The sequence below is a fragment of the Apium graveolens genome, chromosome 9 (assembly GCF_009905375.1).
Source record: "Apium graveolens cultivar Ventura chromosome 9, ASM990537v1, whole genome shotgun sequence".
In the NCBI taxonomy this organism is placed as follows: Eukaryota; Viridiplantae; Streptophyta; class Magnoliopsida; order Apiales; family Apiaceae; genus Apium; species Apium graveolens.
Genome location: NC_133655.1, coordinates 154190944 through 154210838, shown reverse-complemented (window position 1 = coordinate 154210838; position 19895 = coordinate 154190944). Strand labels below are relative to the sequence as shown.

General features: G+C 35.0%; 2 protein-coding genes across 6 annotated transcripts; one reads left to right on the top strand and one right to left on the bottom strand.

The window, feature by feature from the left end:
- The first annotated feature begins 976 nt into the window (after nucleotides 1-976).
- On the top strand, nucleotides 977-3865 carry LOC141686654 (putative peroxygenase 3). 2 transcript variants are annotated; one of them, XM_074491695.1, is made up of 6 exons: nucleotides 977-1241; nucleotides 1994-2143; nucleotides 2409-2494; nucleotides 2995-3089; nucleotides 3299-3424; nucleotides 3538-3865. In XM_074491695.1, exons 1-6 carry the CDS (start codon nucleotides 1115-1117, stop codon nucleotides 3590-3592), a joined length of 639 nt encoding a protein of 212 aa, XP_074347796.1. In that variant the 5' UTR covers nucleotides 977-1114; the 3' UTR covers nucleotides 3593-3865. The 2 variants fall into 2 exon arrangements, with proteins under 2 accessions (XP_074347796.1, XP_074347795.1); XM_074491694.1 differs by having other exon boundaries at nucleotides 3512-3865.
- Nucleotides 3866-5158: 1293 nt separating this feature from the next.
- LOC141682587 (histone-lysine N-methyltransferase SUVR4-like) lies at nucleotides 5159-14431 on the bottom strand. Of its 4 annotated transcripts, XM_074487278.1 has the most exons (9): nucleotides 14317-14431; nucleotides 13558-13768; nucleotides 12407-12587; nucleotides 10760-11622; nucleotides 10072-10337; nucleotides 6901-6967; nucleotides 6720-6770; nucleotides 5910-6003; nucleotides 5159-5590 (listed from the first exon to the last, which is right to left on the bottom strand). In XM_074487278.1, the coding sequence occupies exons 2-9, from the start codon at nucleotides 13747-13749 to the stop codon at nucleotides 5559-5561; spliced, it is 1746 nt and encodes a 581-aa protein (XP_074343379.1). In that variant the 5' UTR covers nucleotides 13750-13768; nucleotides 14317-14431; the 3' UTR covers nucleotides 5159-5558. The 4 variants fall into 4 exon arrangements, 3 of the variants coding, with proteins under 3 accessions (XP_074343379.1, XP_074343378.1, XP_074343380.1); XM_074487277.1 differs by lacking the exon at nucleotides 14317-14431 and having other exon boundaries at nucleotides 13558-14258; XM_074487279.1 differs by lacking the exon at nucleotides 14317-14431 and having other exon boundaries at nucleotides 12407-12582; nucleotides 13558-13679.
- Nucleotides 14432-19895: the final 5464 nt, after the last annotated feature.

Genomic DNA, 19895 nt, shown 5'->3' with positions numbered 1-19895 from the left:
TCGAGCTTGAACATGTTTTTCTTGTTCGATAAGAAAACTCGACTTAGCTCGGTTCGTCAGCAAAAAATAAAAACTCAGCTCGTTTACATCAAAACTCGGTTCAGTTCGATTCGTGAACGACCTTAGTTAGTATTACCTGTGCAACACAGCTTTAATTGTAATTAGCAATTTTTTTTTATTATTAGCAAAAAAACACAGCTTTAATCGGTATCTCTTTCCCTGGTTTGGATAGAAACTTCTCCCCCGCCCCAAAAAAATTTCCAAATTCTTTTCTTTAAGAAAGCAAAAATGTGTGTTTCATGTTATTTTTCCGGACTTAATACTCCTAGGTACGTACTCACCTAATTTAGGTGAGTATAATTTTTTTTAATATTAATGCATGAATATTTTTGTAATTATAGAATTTAAATAAAAAATTAGAACTCTACCATTTCAAGAGGCCCTTCAAGCGGCTTGACCGAGAACAACGGGTAGTCCCAGTACCCCCATCTCTCATTCCCGGCAAACGGCCGTTTTGTTTCCGGCGTGTATAACACAGCAGTTGACTGGACATCTAGGGGTAAAGCACTGTTTCGGTAATATTTATTTCCGCGATATATTATATAATTTTAATTTCTGTTATAAAAATCGGTCGATTTTTCAAAAATTACCGATAAATTGCTCAAAAATCGGTCAAAAATATTTGTATGATTTGACCGATTTTCGATAAATCGCCGATAAATCATCCGATTTTTTAAAAATCGTCCGATAAATCGTAAATCGGTACCTCAAACGAATAGTTCTGATTTCCGAAATCTGTAACACTGATTTTAATACTATATTACTGAATTTATAAAACGAAAAAGAAAAGAGAGAGAGAGACAAAGTAGTGACAGATGGACTTGACAAAAAAAAAAGTAGTGACAGGTGGAGGACATAGATTTAGGCAAACAAATAGGATGGAAGTATGCGAGTCAAAATGCAACCATCTCTCGAAGTTAGTTACAAATATTCTGCATCATGTATTGCTGCTATTTTTTCCCCTGGCCATAAAATATATTTCATGCAGTAACACACACACACTACTAGTCTCCCCCCCAAAGAGAAACAATTAATATCAAGAAAGGAAGAAGAAATGGGAGAGAAGACACCACCAAATGAGAAACCATCAAGTGATGCAATGTCTGTTGTGGCCGATAAGGCTCCCGTCACTTTTCGCAGGAAGGTTTTGCAAGATCTTGATGCTAAACTTCCTAAACCTTGTACGTACCTTTCCAATTTAATTATTGGATTCTACAATATTCCAACATATTTGAATATTTTTTTATTTGTAGGGTTTCGATATCAAACTTTTTACATATATTCTGGATTTTCTCCAGAATTAACACATAGCATTAACATGTAATCTGTACAAGAAAATTCTAGTAAAAGTATATTGAATTGTACAAAGATTAGATATCAATATAGTTGGTATTTGTATACAAGAGAACATATGCACCCCTTGTTCACGTTTATGTCTGTCGAGTTTTTATTGTTGTTTAATTTTTTTAGGGTTTGAAGACCGTATTTTCCCAGGATTGTAAATTCGTAGTAGCAGAACATGTATGTATTAGTTTGAGTGCTATGTTAGACAAAGGAAAGATGTATTCATCCAAAAGACGATAAGCGTCCCAAAAATTTTGGTTTTGCAAAGTATCGTAACCTGTCAGATTTAAGTTTTGAGAGTCACATATGAATTTTGTTTTTATCAAAGTTCAATCTGACAATATATATATGTGTTTGCATCCAGAAATTATTTAGTATAACTGATTAATAATATGTGCTCTAACTATAGCACTCACAAACATATCAACGGACAATATGTGTCCTCCAAGGCTTAAAAATTAGGCATATATATATATACATGTCAGTGCTCTAACTAGAGCACTCACAAACATATCAACGGACAATATGTGTCCTCCAGCATACATGTCAGTGCTCTAACTATAAGGGATAATGTTGCAATATCGACCAGATGTTCCCAGAGCGCTGGTGGCAGCGGATGCAGAACATGTGAATGGGACATGGGGACACAGGCATCACAACATGTCTGTTCTTCAACAGCATATTGCATTTTTTGATCAAGATGATAATGGCATCCTCTATCCGTGGGAGACCTTCAAAGGTAACATCTTCCCGCATTTGAATTTTAGTTTTGTACGTACCTCATATATATATATATATATATATATATGTTAATAAATCCCACAGTATGAAATTTACGTCATCTAAATATTAGAGGCATTATCCACGGCATTATACAGCCGAACGTACTCAGCTGATCAGCAACATATATAACAGTCTGTCACTACTCTTGCTATACACTTTATACCACACAACAATTTTATGATTCAACTAATTTTTTTTTACATGCATCTTATGTGTTTAAGGTTTTCGGGATATTGGCTTTAATCCGGTGGCTTCTTTCATTGTAATGCTGCTTATCCATGCAACTATGAGTTATGCAACTCTTCCTGTGAGTTCTTCTCAGATTCGCCAATTTTAAAATTTAATTACACAGCACACTTTTTTGTGATGCAATTATATAGGCATTACTTTAAATGGCAAACTCTATATCTAAACATACTTGTTGCATACATATATTTTTACTTGATTTATAGATTAGTAGAAGTCTGATAAACCTGTAATTATACCTTGGTAGTTGGCAGCACTACGCTCTTTTAGTTACAAAATTTATGTCAATAGTAAAGAGTAGATGCATAAGACTAAAAAAAAGAGAGTAGATGCATGGAAATATAATAACTAGAATACTCAACTTTAGTGTGCAAAGAATAAGCTGCCAGTGTGTTACAAAATAATCAGTATATCTAATGCTAGCTTTGAACTCATCGTACATGCACAAACAAATTATCACTAAGCATTATCCATCTCTAATTACAGTTGTAGTGTTTGCATTCCGTGTGCCTACAATTATAAATTTTTTAACTCGTTTCTAATGGGTGTATGGTGGCGCAGACATGGTTACCATCGCCATTTTTCCCAATATACATAGAGAACATTCATCGAGCCAAGCATGGCAGTGATACTTCAACCTATGACACAGAAGGAAGGTGAGGGAGCTTGTCATTTATTTTGTATATTCATGTATGATATCAAATTCCAGATTTTTGTTTTATTAAACTGTTGTACTGAGTTTTATATAAAACTTTATATTGTCTCAATTGGTGTTGATAGAAATCGTGCAGCAAATAATTTTGGGACAGTCCCAAATGTGTATGTGTGACATTGAGAGCCTACAATAAAGTGATTGGAAATGCAGGTTTATTCCAGCAAACCTGGAGAACATATTTAGCAAATATGCTCATACAGCGCCTGATAAGCTCACTTTCAAGGAACTCTGGCACATGACGAATGCCAACCGTAATGCTTTTGATTTCTTTGGCTGGTAAACATATCTGTCTACCTACTCACTTGAATCTGATATTTAACAAAGTGTATGTGTGAGTAATGTTGTTTATTTGGAAAAAAATAGGATAACAAGTAAAATGGAATGGGCAGGGCTGTATATACTGGCAAAGGACTCAGAAGGGTACTTAACAAAAGAAGCTGTTAGACGCTGTTTTGATGGGAGTTTATTTGAGTATTGTGCAAAGACGCGTAAAGCTCCTGCCAAATCTGGATGACCCTCTTCATTTTCTGCTCCAATTTCTCTCGTCTTTCTTAACTTAATATAACTCTGGTATTATTGTCTTTCTTACTCTAATTACTCTAATTACATTGTAATAATAATGTAAGGAAATTGCTGCTGCTGCCTGCAACAGATATACTACACTAGTTAATTCTGTATTTTCTTAATTATGACAAAAGTATTCGTTCTTCACACTCACCATGCGTATACAACTAGTCTCTCTGTTTTTTCACTTTAATTATCTAAATTTAAATCTAAGACTCAGTATGCGTATGCAACTAGTCTCTGTGTTTTTTCACTTTAATTATCTAAATCTAAGAATAAAGTGTACTGCAAAACTTGTGTTCGTTTAGGAAACCTTATACTCACAGGCACATGAATACTTATAAAAGAAGTATAAATGTTTGAATAATTTTATTTATAATTTAGATTATTTTTTTTACTTAAATGAAATCTTATATGTAAATAGTTTTTAAATATAATTATCTTAATTCGTAAATTTTATATTAAATTAATATTTAAAAACATATATTTTGAAGCTAAAATTAATTAAAAATCTAAAAATAAAATAAGTTGAAAAAAATACGTTGTTGCTAACATTCAACTTATCAGATTATGAGTATAAAGGCAACTTATAATTTGGATCGACAAACACTCGTCGACAAGTACCGGCCCAAACATGCTGACATCATTTATACTACTATGTTAAAGCCGAAATCAAGATAAATGAGTAGTGCTAAAAAGTAATATGATCATCCATACTACGTGTATCTATCTATACTATAGTGTAACCGGAATGTGATATAATTTGGTTTTATTCTCTAATTTTGGTTATTAAAAAAATAAATAAATATAATTATATATCCGCTAAACTACTAAATTATTAAATTCCTACACGCACAGTCTGCTTATCCTACTAAAATACAATCACAACTTATCCTTTTATTAAAAAAGGAAATAAATAGCGTTATATATCCATTAAACTACTAGATATACTATAATTATCGTATTAAACTACGACTACATACATGTTATTATACTACTTTTTTTTATAAATTTATTATTATTATATATTTAAATAAATATTTTAAAATTATAATATGACAGGATAAATAAAAATTTAAAATATTAACGAGAACCCGTGTATTGCACGGGATTTAAACTAGTATTAAATAAGAAATCAATATAAATATTTGACCGGTAATATGAGCTTAGTGGGTTACTAGATACATAGTCCAACCAACGCGCTTATTAAAATCTAGCAAATTTACTCCAGCTTTAAAAGTTTAGTGAAGATAAAATTTTATGTTGTAATAAAATTTCATCTATAATAAGATAAACCCTCATTATGAGTTCTATGGGTCTAAATCAGAATGACCCAGAATATCATATCAAAATGACATATGTTTATTCAAAATTACAAATATATATAAAATTATAAGAATTAAAATAAGCCCGTGCATTTCACAGGCTGTCAGCTAGAATCATAAATTATAAAAGGGGATGTGGTGATGTGCATTTCATATGAATGTCCTTCAATTGTTTCCCAAACAAGCATTTAACACGTTTATAATAATATCATGACATTATACAAAAATTGACCAAGATATGGTACAAGTATTTAAACTTTATATTTGCATCACCTAGTTTTTCCCTCTGTGAACTTGTTTTTTTTTTGCACGAGTTTAGGGGCTAAAAATAAGAATTCAATCCAAAAGACTTCCTGTGTATCCCTAATGTCAGACTTCCAAAGTATCTGTAAAAGAAATTATTGGAACTTCTTCACTAGAAAAACATTATCATGCATGACAGCACCCTGGAATCTCAGTTCCAGATCAAAAAGGTCTCTTCCAAAGAAGCTATGAACTCCTGATATTAGTTATTCGAGTGCTTAACCCTGATATACTACCAAGGATCTTGAACCTGGCAGGTATTCAATTTAAAACAGGGTTAAGAACAAATAGAGAAACTGAGAAACCCAAGGCAATTAACACGGAAATAATATGTCCATGATGCGCAATCAGTCCATGTTCAGTAAAACAGTCCATGTTCAATAAAATCTCAAGTATTCTTTTTATTTACTCCATACAAATTATTATTATAATAATAATAACAATAAAATAATAATAATATTTATAATTATTATTATTATTATTATTACTATTATTATTATTTCTAGAGAAATTTTAATACTTATTGTTATTATTTTAAAGAAATAATCCAAAATATAATGTACATTCACCTTCTCTCTTCGTGCCTCGACAAAATGGACTGTTGCAGCAACATTCAAATGCATCAATAGGGTGATTTTGATCATCAAAATCTAGCCCATAGTCCTGCAAAAGATAATAAACCAGATGATAAGGCATCTTAACAATCCACTCGTCCTTACTCTATATGTTTACATGTAGTTGACAATTCTTGCACTTGCATTATTAACAAACACTAACAGATGGAAATTAAAAGCCAGTGATATATATACCGCAACACAGCTTAGCTTACAATGAAAACCGAGTAATCATAAAACATCCTAATATACCAGTTCGCCTAATCTTGGATACATCAATATATTGGTTTAAATCACATAATTTCTCGCTTGCTAAAACGGCCTAGAAACTTAAACTGGGGGTATGAGTACGAACTAATATTAAGAAATAGGCGAACTCGAGTAGACAAATGAAAGATAGGAAATACTAATCCGCAACCAAGTTTCCCTGTATATTGTGCAGGTGGCGTCCTAAAGAGTCAAACGTATGCCTTCTAAACTAATTGTATTATTACACAAAACCCAAGAAAAAATATTTTAATTTACATAAAGCTCAATAAACTTCAATTAATTTGCCCCCAACCCCAACAAATAAAGTTCATTCTGTAAGACCTACCCACATATATAGAATTTTGCTATCTGCTTATGTACTACATTAACATATGATAATTCCCCTACTATTTCCATCTGTAAGATTTAATATGATCCAGCCAAAGAAGGGTCTCATTCACCTTAGTTTAGTATATGAAGAATTAAAACATATAAGTACTTGTTGGATTAACTTACCCAAGTTAGCTCCTCCAAAGCACTAACTTTTTCCTTGGTAAAAAACGCAATCTGCAAAATATTGAAATAAAGCAAAGATATCGACTTGATCAACAAAGTTCCTACAGCAAGATAATAGTGATAACATAATAGCAAATAACCAATTACTGCTAGAAAATACACGGAGTACTTTGCTTCATACATGGTAGTAATGATGATCAGGAGACTCCACTTCAACAGGTATTGCAAGCAAGTTTGCATCATGGCATCTACAAAGATAAAAATAAAGAGAATGATAAACTTGATTTATAAACTAGATATCTTGGGGACATATAACATACAAACATTTCCATATTAAATCAATGCAATAATTTTGCAAGTGATGCAGTGAACTCTCTAAAGAATTATTTGGTAAAAAACATAGTACGAAAAGTGCCTGTAATTACATAGAAGACAAAATTATACCTACAATATACTAAGACTCAGTCTGCAATGTACAGTTGCATGACGCAAGGGAAGATGAAACTCCACTTAACCTTTAAGGATACAACAAAATATAATATTATGTGAGAATTTAAATTTAGCAAAATTTATTGCTTTCGAAGAAAAGACAGCAAACGTAAAATCATGTAGCTAACAAACAAGGGCCATTACTGTGTTCTTAATATATTTTTTTAGCTTATTTTGTATGGAATTACATATAAAACTGATAAACAATAGTGTGCTCGAGCATAGTCTTCTCTCAAAGAACATACAACTCATTTATTCGAAATCCAGAGCAAAAACAAATACATAATACTGGTAGACTAGAACAGCTGAAGGTTAACTTCATCTGAAAACTAAATTACAAAATGTAACACCAAAATTGAACATCGCTCTCCCTTTTGATCATAAACTTTAGATCTAGACAACTAAAAGGCCACGACAGTCTAAGAACTCCAAAACCCCTAAATCTCTGATTTTTAAGAAATGTACTGTAACATACTAACAACGAAGTGTCTCCAACTCAAGCCTGAACCCATATCCTCTATTCTGGACTTATACTGATCTCGAAGAAATTTTAATTGTATATGTGGTAACATACTAACATCAATGTGTCTCAAACTCAAGTCTGAACCAATATCCTCTATTCTGGACTTCTGGTGATACCAATCTGCGCAAATAAAGAACCACCTGAAGAGTTCAGATAAATGGGCTCATAAAAGGCTAGCATAGACACAATTTTATCGTTATGGCATCATTTTAATCTACAAAATAAAAATCTTCCTAATGCAAATGATCTAAATTTCTCCAAGTTGCACTGAAAGAAACCAGCTATAACCAGAACTCCAGGAGCTGCTTCATGTGCAAAGAGATAATCTTAGCCAAAAGATACGAAACTTACTATTTTACAAATTTGCAGTCCTGAAAAACCACTACTCCACAGTCCAGATTTAATAGGCTCACTTAATTATGGGGATGCTAGTCATCCCAGACAATCTACAATTCTGTTCATGAGAGTGATATTGATGGAGAGATGTTCAAAAATCATGCTACTGCATATTTGAAGAAGTCATGTCAAGCTTACTCTTTTCAATACAAATGGTCTATTATTGGTTTGTTATTTTGACACTTGCCATATATGTGTTCCATTAAATCCCTTGGGATCCTTCACACGCCTACAAGCGTCTACTGTATTTGGGACTTTAGATGGCATTATCGTATAATTATATTACAAAGAACTAGAGGACATTTTATGTCACCGTGGAAGGGTTGCTAGCATTACTATAGTTGCCTTTGCTTGCATTACTATAGTTTATTACTATAGTTGCCTCCTTTTGCCGTTTTATTGCAGAAAGGAATTAATGAAAGAAGTGAGGAACTTGATGTATATTTCCTTTATACATAATTTTACAAAAAAAATTATTTGTCTTTGAATTTGTTATCGAAGTTAAACTAAGATATTTGATAGTTTAATACTCTGGAATCAGCAAAATGTATAAAAACCGTAATGATCTAGCATTATAGATTTATGTCATCCCGACGGAATATTACAACCTATCTATTCTACAGAAAATTAATGTCCTCAACACATTGTTTAAAAAGTAAATAAACAGAACCAGAGGACAGATTAATCAGCAATAAAACAGCTTAGGTCTTAGGTCTATCATGGGAATTGAACAGAAGATTCCATGTGGGAGATGAGACAGATGACTGAGAGCAGTGTTATTGAACACGCAATGCACGCTGAAGCGCAAAGGCCTCCTGAAGCAGCATAAGCATAACACACGTAATGCACGGATTCATGTCAGACAAGTAAATATACATATATACATGGTATATAATGTAAAGTAACACTTCATACAATTATAGAGAATAACACAGTTATAAGTAAACTAAATTGTCATACATGATAAAACAACCAAATTCAGCACATATATTCAAAGTCTAGAATAAAGTGCATGTTTAAGATGATTGTGGATGAAAATAATTCTAAAGATCTCTAAAGACACTAGCAATGGTAAGCATAGTGTCAGTTGGAAGTGTATAGTTGAAATTTTAAATAGCAGATAGTCAGGAGATGCCAAGTCCAGTAAAGTCAAACACTTAACAACATTGGATGTCATAGCCTATATTAATATCATATTATCAAGAGCAAAGGAGGGAGTATGGACACCAACTCTAGAACTCAGTTATTAGTAAAGACGATTTTCAGGCATAATTTCAAACTTTCTCACGAACACTAGATTTTGGAGATTGAACTTAACAAAAAAAAATTGGAGATCGGATGCTTCTGATGGGGAATTTAATTGTCCGTTTCTCAATAAAATAGTATTAGGTATAGTAAGTTCTCCAAAAGATACTAGTCAAAGCAACATTCATAAAGATTTAGGTAAGTTATCAAGCAGACGTTTCACTTATGGTGCTTCCTGGATGGGTCATAAATCAAGATAACTCTGGGGGATAAGAGTCTCCTCCTTTGTCTAGTTGAAAAGATAAATAATGAAAACACAATAGTGTAAAATCTAGAGAAAATCTTACGTATTGATAAGTACAGATATACTTATGTTTTATCTATAATAAATTCTACAAAGAAAGCAGATTATATTAGTTCTACATTGAGAACTGTTTATATTAATTCCATTGTCTATCTAAAATGTGAGTGCGAATCACGGAGTTGCATTGTACACTAAGGATAAAACAAAAAGGTGTCAACAATAGTGCAAAAATGTTTTCACATTATTAAAAACAAATATACAACTGTTCATGATCATACCATGTCTTGCCATACCATATATCATATCTATAATGGCCAAAATATTCATGAGTCCTGAATAAGGTTATTAGGACTATCAAAGTATGCACATCACATGTCTTAAATAAGAGTTATTACCTATGATTGATAAACCGTGCAACATTTCCATAATATGTTGCATCCAAACAAAGTGCATCTTCATCCTTCAAAACTCTTTCTGAACCCCAATCTGCATCGAGGTAAACAGGGTATGTATGCCTCTTATTCTCATCACTTTGCTTGTTCCGTTCATATAATTCCATGTTGGTTAAAATTTCTCCAACATACTCGCATACATAAGCACCTTTGGGAAAATCTTCGAGTGTTCGAAGACCCCAACCTTTACCCTCTTTAGTCAAGAATACCTGCTTCATATAGGCAATTAAATTTTGGTACAAAAAAACCTCTGTATCTTTTTAAGAATACCCAGTAACTAAGATTATTTTGCATTTACAATGATATGTCACAAAAGGTAAGATGGCAAGAAAAAGAGAGATGAGGTTGCGGCCAACTGAATGATTTGTAGCTTTAGATAGCCAAATTTCACAGGGAAAATTTTTCAAGATACAGAAACAATACATGTTATCAAATAACATTCCAAAAGTTTTCCAAAATATTTTTTATAAAGTATATATAATCGCATGATATACTAAAGTTTTCACGGCCATATATGATTTATAGTTCTGATATTCCAATATATAACATTGATGACAGTTGCTTAACACCACCATTTCATACATAATGCAAACTAAATTTGAAGAAACAAGACGGGGACAAACTTGCTCACCTGCAACTTTCTTGTAATACCTCTCTGTACAACTCTATTCCCACATAGCATGCTGCAGCCACATTTTCTCCAGCATTCTTTGATGAATTTTCTGACTAAATGACCCTTGCATGGTTCAGGCTTGCATGAATTTCTAGCCCTCTCTAAAGGGCAATCTTGACATTTAAACAGGTAGTGTTTGTGAGGTTCTAAGCTCATAGAAATATATAATGTCAGAAATTCTTCTTTCAGTAGGCCTTGTTTTGTGTATGCATACTCTCCTCCTGTATCACGAGCACATGCACAAGGTACTTGGGATAAAAGACAATTTCCAGAACAACTTAAACAGCAGTCATCATCTGCAATGCGAGCTAGCGACACATGCACATACGCATTTTGATAAATTGTATTTTGCGGGATATACGTAAATTCAGGAACAGGCTCATTGCCAAAATCATCAACCAGTGGTATTTTAACCTTCTCTGTTCCATTACTTATGTCATTACATCCTTCCATTCCCAAGTAGCTCCCACTGCAACCGGAATCTAACCAATGATCTGTAGAACCATCTATCTGTTTTAAATAACTTGCACACAGTTCTTTTACCAAGTTAACTACTGAATATTGAGATCTGACACTTGCATTTGACCTTAAAAATTTACTTTCCGAAGCTTTCAGAATTGACTGCATGTCCATGGAAAGACCGGGTTGTTGCACAGCAGCGCGATTACAGTTTGATGAAATTTTCATGTCTCCAGAGGGTGAAAACATGAAATTGAAATTTTTTCCACAGCAACTCCAGCAGCTTTGAGATAAACAATCATCAGTGACATCCTCACTAACATAATTGTAATTGTTTGCATTTGAGGAAACTCTAAATGAACCTAGAAGATTTAACAATCAATTAGAAGCACGGTAATGACTCAGTTATAGTTTCAAAGAATGTTGTGACACGTGTATATTTGGCAATAAGATATAATAAGTTTAAGGGAAATTTACCACATTGTTGGCACAATTAAAGAAATTCTCATAAATAAGACCATCTCCAACCCAAAACACTAAAATAATGTAACTTTTACACTATTTTAGTGTCAAAATTACCCCATTTTTAAAATTAACTCCAACCAATTTACACTATATCTTACACTAAATGTCTAAATAAGAATATGATATTCTTACTTCTCCAAAAGCAAGTAGCTTGTTTGGCTATAATAGGACATAAATGGAATATGGTGGGAATAAATTTGTTTTTGTTAATAAAGGCAAAAGCATAGTAGGAATTATGTATTACAACAAATTGGTGTAAAAATCACACCAAATGTACACCAAATGGTGTCACACTATTTATTTGGTGTAACTTTGACACTATTATAGTGTTGGGTTGGAGTTGGTTTTACATCAAAACTTACACTATTATAGTACTATAGTGTTGGGTTGGAGTTGCTCTAAACTGATTCGCAGCCTTGTGAATATGAAGTGATAAATGATATCTTACTGATTAGATGTAGATGAAACATTTGTACTTGTATAACTGAGTAAGTAAATTATAGTGATAGTTGACATGGAGTGGACATGGTCAATCAGCAGCTGTTTACCAAAAAGTGAAAATGCGCCATGAGAATGCTCTCTATGCCACCACATTGATTATTAAATGCAGATAATGGTTACCTGAATGTGTCATTGCTACTGGCACAACAAAATCTGTATTTCCATTAACGCTGAGTTTCTTATCAGAATCTGTCCCTTCATCATCAAAGTTCTGACATTCCTCTAACCGTGCATGGATTTTCTTCGTTGGAGGTTCAGACACATTACCCACCCACTTGCCTTTTCTCTTCTGATCCCTTAGCTAGTCAAGGAAGTAGGTACAAAAAATTTCAACACATTTTGCAAGAAAGCATCCTTGTTCACAATATTGTTTCAAGAACATAAGTTTACTACTCAGACGAGGATGCACATAATAACCTTAACATAGTTACAGAGTGGAAAAGATTAATGGTAAAACCACTTTGTCCTATCACATTAGATGGCCTATATTTCTGCAACCAATGTCGCAAAAAAAAATTCAAAAATTTATATCAGGTATTTCTGCACCTATGGCAAATAACATTACATAAGATTGAAGAAAAGCTTAAAGGCGCACATAAATAATCAGAATATTTTATCCAAGATACTTTACATTCAACACATTATTGATATATGCAAACTAAGAAAGTCTATGACACCCGAGACTGGAAATGATTACAGTCAATATACTCTTTATTGATAAAATAGACTTTAATTCAAGCTTTGTGCAACTACAGTTACAAGCTTCACCAAACAATTAACTCATGTCTGCTCAACAAGGACTATAAGACATTCCAGTCTCCAGATACAATATAATGCAATTTAATCTATCACATATTCTTATTGACTATCAGCAACAAGTATTCTCTGTACCCATCTAAAGATCAATGAATAAAACAGGAAACTCCCTTCCGCTGCTTTTACATTCTGATCTCATCTATCTATGGACAACCATAATTGTGCCGGCTAGTATCAGTCTCGGTTTTTATTTGCAGGAAGTGTGCCATGTGTTTTGCATGTCCTAACATCCTCAAAGAAAATCCACTAGCGACATACTTTGCTCTTTTTGGAGGAACAAAAATGTATGTTTCACTTGCATTGAACATGAAACCATATTTTTTGTGCCCTAAAACGTATTTGATCCAAAAGTTGATACGAATTGTGAAACATAATCAAGTGCTGACAGAGAGTAGTTGAGAAGCATGCAAGCAACAGCGACACAAAATTATCATGGAGAGAATGTAAAAGCAAACCTTCTCATCTTCCAATTCGTAAATAGCCTCGACAAGAGTGTGATAATTATCTGCCTCGATAAGCGTCCAGTCTCTGTTGTACAGTTTTAGCAGATTCTTTAGTACTGGTTTCACAGTTTCTGTAGAAATACCCAACTCCCTCATTGCAATCAAGGCCTTCTTGACCCTAGGATCTACTGATCTTAGTGCCATCAGTATGCACAAACAGTTTCTGTTTCAATGCCGTAGACAAAAAATATACAAAGTTATGTTTTCTACCTCTTATGACAAAAGGCAAATTATATACAAATAGCAGTGGTAATTTAACCAGATTCATCAAGAAATTTAGATACTTCCAATCTACAACAAACCAATATCACTTAAGACAATGAGCAGCTTAAAAGTCCTAAAATGGAGAAAACTATATAATCTGTCTGGCCAAAAGATAATGAAATAAAATAAAATTAAATTATCACACAACATGCAACAGAATATTCAGCAAATAGTAGTAAAATATGTACATTCATTTATAAGAAGAAGTGATTTAAGTATAATATAACTAGATTCAACAACATCACAAGTCTTCAGATTAAATGCAATTGATTACAAACACCGGTCCAAGTCACAATTTAACCACTTTTAACAAGATGCACCACAATATTCATCGAGAATATAACAGTTTCTTCATCCATTTACAAAAAAAAATATGTAATTCAGGAGCAAAATAGTCTAACTTAATCATACCCAACTTCAACTAAGATTTCAAGATTTTATACATACCTGAGATCTCAGATCTAGATCTGGATCTGATTTTTGTTCTTAATTAGGGCCCTTTTTTTGGTAGAAAAGTAATACTTTGATTGTTTTGGACTATTTTCTTTTGACATAGTTTGTATTTGGAGTTAAAATAAGTTATATGGAATGTTGTCCAATCTTTTCTTTTAGCACAATCTCAAGTTGTATTTTATTTTATTTTACTTTTTTTATGCAAAATCAATTCTCATATTTGGTTTTGAAAGAAAAATGTGATTTGTAGTGCTTATTTGTATTTTTTTTTACCAAAAATCGTAGATAATGTTATGTTTTCAAGTATGACACGTTATTGTAACGGGTATTTTGTTCGTTTTTTATTTATATTGATAAATATTTTAATATTTTTAAACTTAAATTTAGAGTTATTGAACCCTAAAGTATTAAAATCGGTTAATGTTGTGAAATAAAAACTAGAGTGCGTTAATAATTAATTCTAGGGTTTGTGAGTTTCGAGTTTTAATGGTTGATCTCGCATTCGGGACTATCGGTACTTGCAAGATGCCTACGTATCTCTGTGTGGTAGAGAATCAAGCCAAAAAATGTAGTTTTAGGATGAGGGGTAGAGCCCTTTATATAGAGGTAAGTCTAGGGTTAGACTTGTGTTAGGAGATTTGGTGGACAAGTCTCCAACTTATATGGCAATTAGGAATCCTATAAGGAAAAGAACTCCAGAACCTTTTGTGTAAGACTTCGAGTCCGTTTTGGACACATATCTCTACTCTTCCAGCCGTATTGGGCCTAGTCCGTGAACAGCTTACGTTCGTGGACTTTGACGACCTCTGTTGGTGGGCCTTGACTACATGGACCGTCTTGAGTCTGCTACGAGCTTGGACCAGACAGGTCTGTACTAGACTTCAGACAAGAAGCCCAATTGTAATTAATGTGACATTTAATGTGTCTTTAGGATGTATTTTCTATCCATATGATTTTCCCCAATTTCCGGGAATATTGCTTGAGTTTTCGTGGAATTTATAATGGTCTTTTCGCGACTCACGGTACTTTTGGTCCTTCTCGGGTATCGGCCTCCATGGGTGTCGGCCCTTCATGGGTGTCGTCGTTTTATCATAAAGTGTGGAGCGACCTATACGTTTACAACGACTTATATAGTGCGGGTTTACATACTTAAGGCATTTACACATGCTAATTGGATAGTGTTTATCACTAAACGGTCTCAATTAGGACTAAAAAGCGAACATTTATCACCCCTTAACCTTCGTCAAGGTTAATTACAGGGTGAAAGCTACTAATAGGCCCTATTTGGGGCTTATAGGCCCTATTCGGGGCTAATCGGCCCTAATCGGGGCTAATTTCCATGTACAAGCTGCTAACTAGGCTTAAAAGAGCATAATTTTAAGCTATAATGCACCAATCGGCCTTAATCGAGGTTAATTTGCCCTAATCAGGGTTAATTTGTCTTAATCAGTACTAATTAGTATGCATAAGACACTAATTATCCCGAATTCACAATAATCAGGTGATTGAATAGGTTAAACGGCCCTAGTCGAGGCTAATGTTATCACACGAGTCAATAATTTCCCCTAATCCGGGTTAATTACGTGTAATATACATTAATTGGCCCTAATCGGGCTAATCTTAAAATCTAGAAAATTTAAAAAAAAATGAATTTTTTCTATTTTTCCATTATTGCAAAAAAAAATCAAAAAATTTTGCAGGAGGGTCGCCGGGACTTTGCCAGACCTTCTGCAGGGCAGCCTGCAGGAGGTCCTGCTCGGCCTAAGGGCTTCATTGCAACCTTCTCGGCCAGGCCTGGCGGGCTAGGGCAGGACCTCCTGTCCCCTGCTGGCCAGGGGTGTTTGTTCCAATTTTTTTTTGCAGAACCTTCTACCCGGACTCAAGCCCTTTATGTATTCTGCTAGGCTTTTCTTGCTCTTGATCATCCATGGAATTAATCTCATGGTAGTCCTAGAGTCCCTTGTGGTTCTTCTATCTTTGTTTCAGTGATCGTTCTGTACTCATTCTACTGAACGTTCTATACTCTATCGAACTTGTTTTATAGGATGTCCTGTACTCTATTGAACTTGTTCGACCTTGTTTTACAGGATGTTCTGTACTCCAACGAACTTGTTCTCGTAGACGTTCTAGTCTTCACGAAACTTATTTCCGTTGAGACTTATCTTTTCCAAGAAATTTTCCAAGAGATTTCACAGGAGGGTCTCTGGAACAACTTCAGAAGGCCTCAAGGCTCTCCTACAGAGGCTCCTGGTCGGCCTCAAGGCTCTATTTGTATCCTGGTCGTCTAGGCCTGCTCTTGGTAGGCATTGGTGCCACTCTCAGGGTAGTCTAGTCGGCCGGAAGGAAAAGTTCTCCGAACTTGCTATAGTGGACGTTTTACTATTCACGAAACTTATTTCCGTGAACCCTCTAGTCTTCACAGAACTTGTTCTCGCTGACGCTCTGATCTTTATGGAACTCGTTCTCGTGGACGTCCTAGTCTTCGCGAAACTCGCATCCGTTGGAGGACAACCTTTTTTACGAATTCGTAAAAAAAATTACTGGAGGGCCACCGGAACAACTTCAGAAGGCCACAGGGCTTTCCTACAGAGACTCCTAGTCGGCCTCAAGGCTTTAATTGTAGCCTGGTCGGCCAGATCTGCTCTTGGTAGGCCTTAGGGCTTTCCTACAGAGGCTCCTGGTCGGCCAGGTCTACTCTTGGTAGGCCTCATGGCTCTCCTACAGAGGCTCCTGGTCGGCCTCAAGGCTTCATTTATAGCCTGGTCATCCAGGTCTGCTCTTGGTAGGCCTTGGGGCCCTCTGGATATCCTAAAGAGGCTCCTGGTCGGCCTCAAGGCTTCATTTGTATCCTGGTCAGCGAGGTCTACTCTTAGTAGGTCTTGGGGGTCTCTTGCAGGGTAGTCAGATCAGTCGTGAGGAGAACGTTCTCTTCTCGTTCTCGTGAGCACTCAGGCCTTCACGAAACTTGTTCATCTAAGAAACTAATCTTGTTATAATCTTTATAAGCTTTGCCAATCATGGTAATTAGCGTATTCAACCCTTAGCTAATACTAATGACTTGTGTTTAGCCTCATCCAGGCTTTTCTCGGATGACTAATACGATAAGCGGTGTCCTACATCATTTTTTTCGTTTATTATGTCATCCCTTCTAATTTTTCGATCATTTTTCTCCACCATTTTCCGGTATTCTTTCGAGAGATACCTGCTAATGCGAACTAGGCAAAGTTATGACCTGTTGTAGCAGGTAGCTCTTTCCCTATAAAAGAAGATGAGAAGTGTTCATTTTCATTCACACTTTCATTTCTCAACTTCTCAAATTCTCTCAAGCCCTTCTCAAGCTCCCAACTTTTCAAGCTTTTCAAATATTTCTCAAGGTCAAGGTCCCACCAGATCTTCTCTCTCCATGATGGAGGCTATGCACAAGAGGGCTACAATTCGCTCTCTGCAAGGTATAGCTTTTATTTCCTCTTTCTCTATTAATCGTTGTTCTAACAGTCTAAAGAGCATGCTGGATGAAAGGGCGGACGAGTATCCAAGTACTTGTTGGGTTTTGAGGCATAAAACGCAGCGAAAATAATAAATAAAATCGTAAAAACAGAATAAATCGAAACCCACCGCAAGATCCATGTGAAAAACAATATTTAATTCATGGATGAGATGTTTACCTTAAAGATCTTTACGATTATGGTTGTCAAAAGGAGATCTTAGCTTTAACTGAACACCACGTATCCCGCCTTAACGATCTATGCCGTAGAGGTATCCACACGAAAGCTGGTACGTAGGAGGCGTGTACTAGCACCAAGAACGGGCCTGTTTTTATGGCGCCCTCCAAACCCGGGTCAGAATCTCAGATATATCCCAATAATTACACAATATATCCCAGATATTACATCCTTTCCCCCTTAAAAGGATTTTGTCCTCAGAATCTCCTAAGAAAACAAATGAGGGTACTTTTCTCTCATATCACTCTCTAACTCCCAGGTTGACTCTTCAACCTTTGGGTTTCTCCATAATACTCTTACTAACTTTACCACTTTATTTCTTAACACTTTCTCTCTCACTTTTAGAATCTCTATCGGACTCTCTACATACGACAAATCTGCTTGAAGTTCTATTGGCTCGTACTCAATTACATGCCTGGAGGCTGGATTATACTTCTTAAGCATCGATATGTGAAAAACATTGTGAATATGCTCCATGTGCGGGGGTAATGCCAACTCATAAGCTACTTTGCCAACATGATTTAGAATCCCAAAAGGTCCGACATATCTAGGGCTCAGTTTTCCTGTCTTCCCAAATCTTGTCAATCCCTTCCACGGCGACACTTTCAGCAATACTAGATTTCCTTCTTCGAATTCCATATCTTTCCTTGATTGGTCTTCATACTTCCTCTGACGGTCTTGTGCTGCTATTAATCTCTTCTGGATAACTTCAACAACTTCCTTTGTCTGTTGCACCGATTCAGGCCCAAGTATCTTGCGTTCTCCTACTTCATCCCAATATACTGGAGATCGACATCTGTGTCCATAAAGAGCTTCATATGGTGGCATCGCAATACTGACATGATAACTGTTGTTGTAAGCAAATTCTACCAAGGGTAAATGCTCATCCCAACTTCCTTTGAAATTAATAGCACAAACGCGTAACATGTCTTCAATTATTTGGATTGTTCGTTCACTTTGGCCGTCCGTCTGTGGATGGTAGGCCATACTCATATTCAGTCTCATTCCCAAACATTCTTGAAAACTCTTCCAAAATCTCGAATTAAATCTCGGATCTCGATCGGATATGATAGACACAGGAACTCCATGACGAACTACGATCTCTTTCAGGTACATATGGACCAACTTGTCTAGTGAAAATCTTTCATTTATAGGCAGAAAATGAGCTGACTTGGTAAGTTTGTCCACTATAACCAAAATGGCATCGTGATTGGCTTTTGTCCTTGGTAATCCGACTATGAAATCCATGGCAATGTGCTCCCACTTCCATTCTGGAATCTCTAATGACTACAATAATCCACTTGGTCTCTGGTGCTCTGCCTTGACTCTCTGACATGTATAACATCTGTTAACCCATTCAGCAATCTCTCTCTTCATATCGGGCCACCAATAATTTTTTTTAAATCTCTGTACATCTTTGTACTCCCTGGATGGATTGAATACCTTGAATTATGAGCTTCCTGTAAAATTTCATTCTTCAATTCCGTTACTGGAGGAATCCAAATTTTAGAAGAAAACCTAAGAATACCTTGATCATCCTTTTGTGTGCACAACTCTTCACCTACCAAATGATTAATTTCATGATCCATTATCTCCTCCTGACACTTCCTTATCTTTTCTAACAACTCTGGATGGAAAGTCATATTATACACTTTTGCTTCATCAGGTTTGCAAACTCTGATCTCCAATTCCAATTTCTGAAATTCCTTGTATATCTCCTCGGGTACTGATAACACATTCAATTTCTCTTTTCGACTTAACGCGTCTGCCACAATATTTGCTTTGTCGGGATGGTAGTTAATCGTGCAATCGTAATCCTTAATCAACTCTAAACATCTTCTTTGTATCATG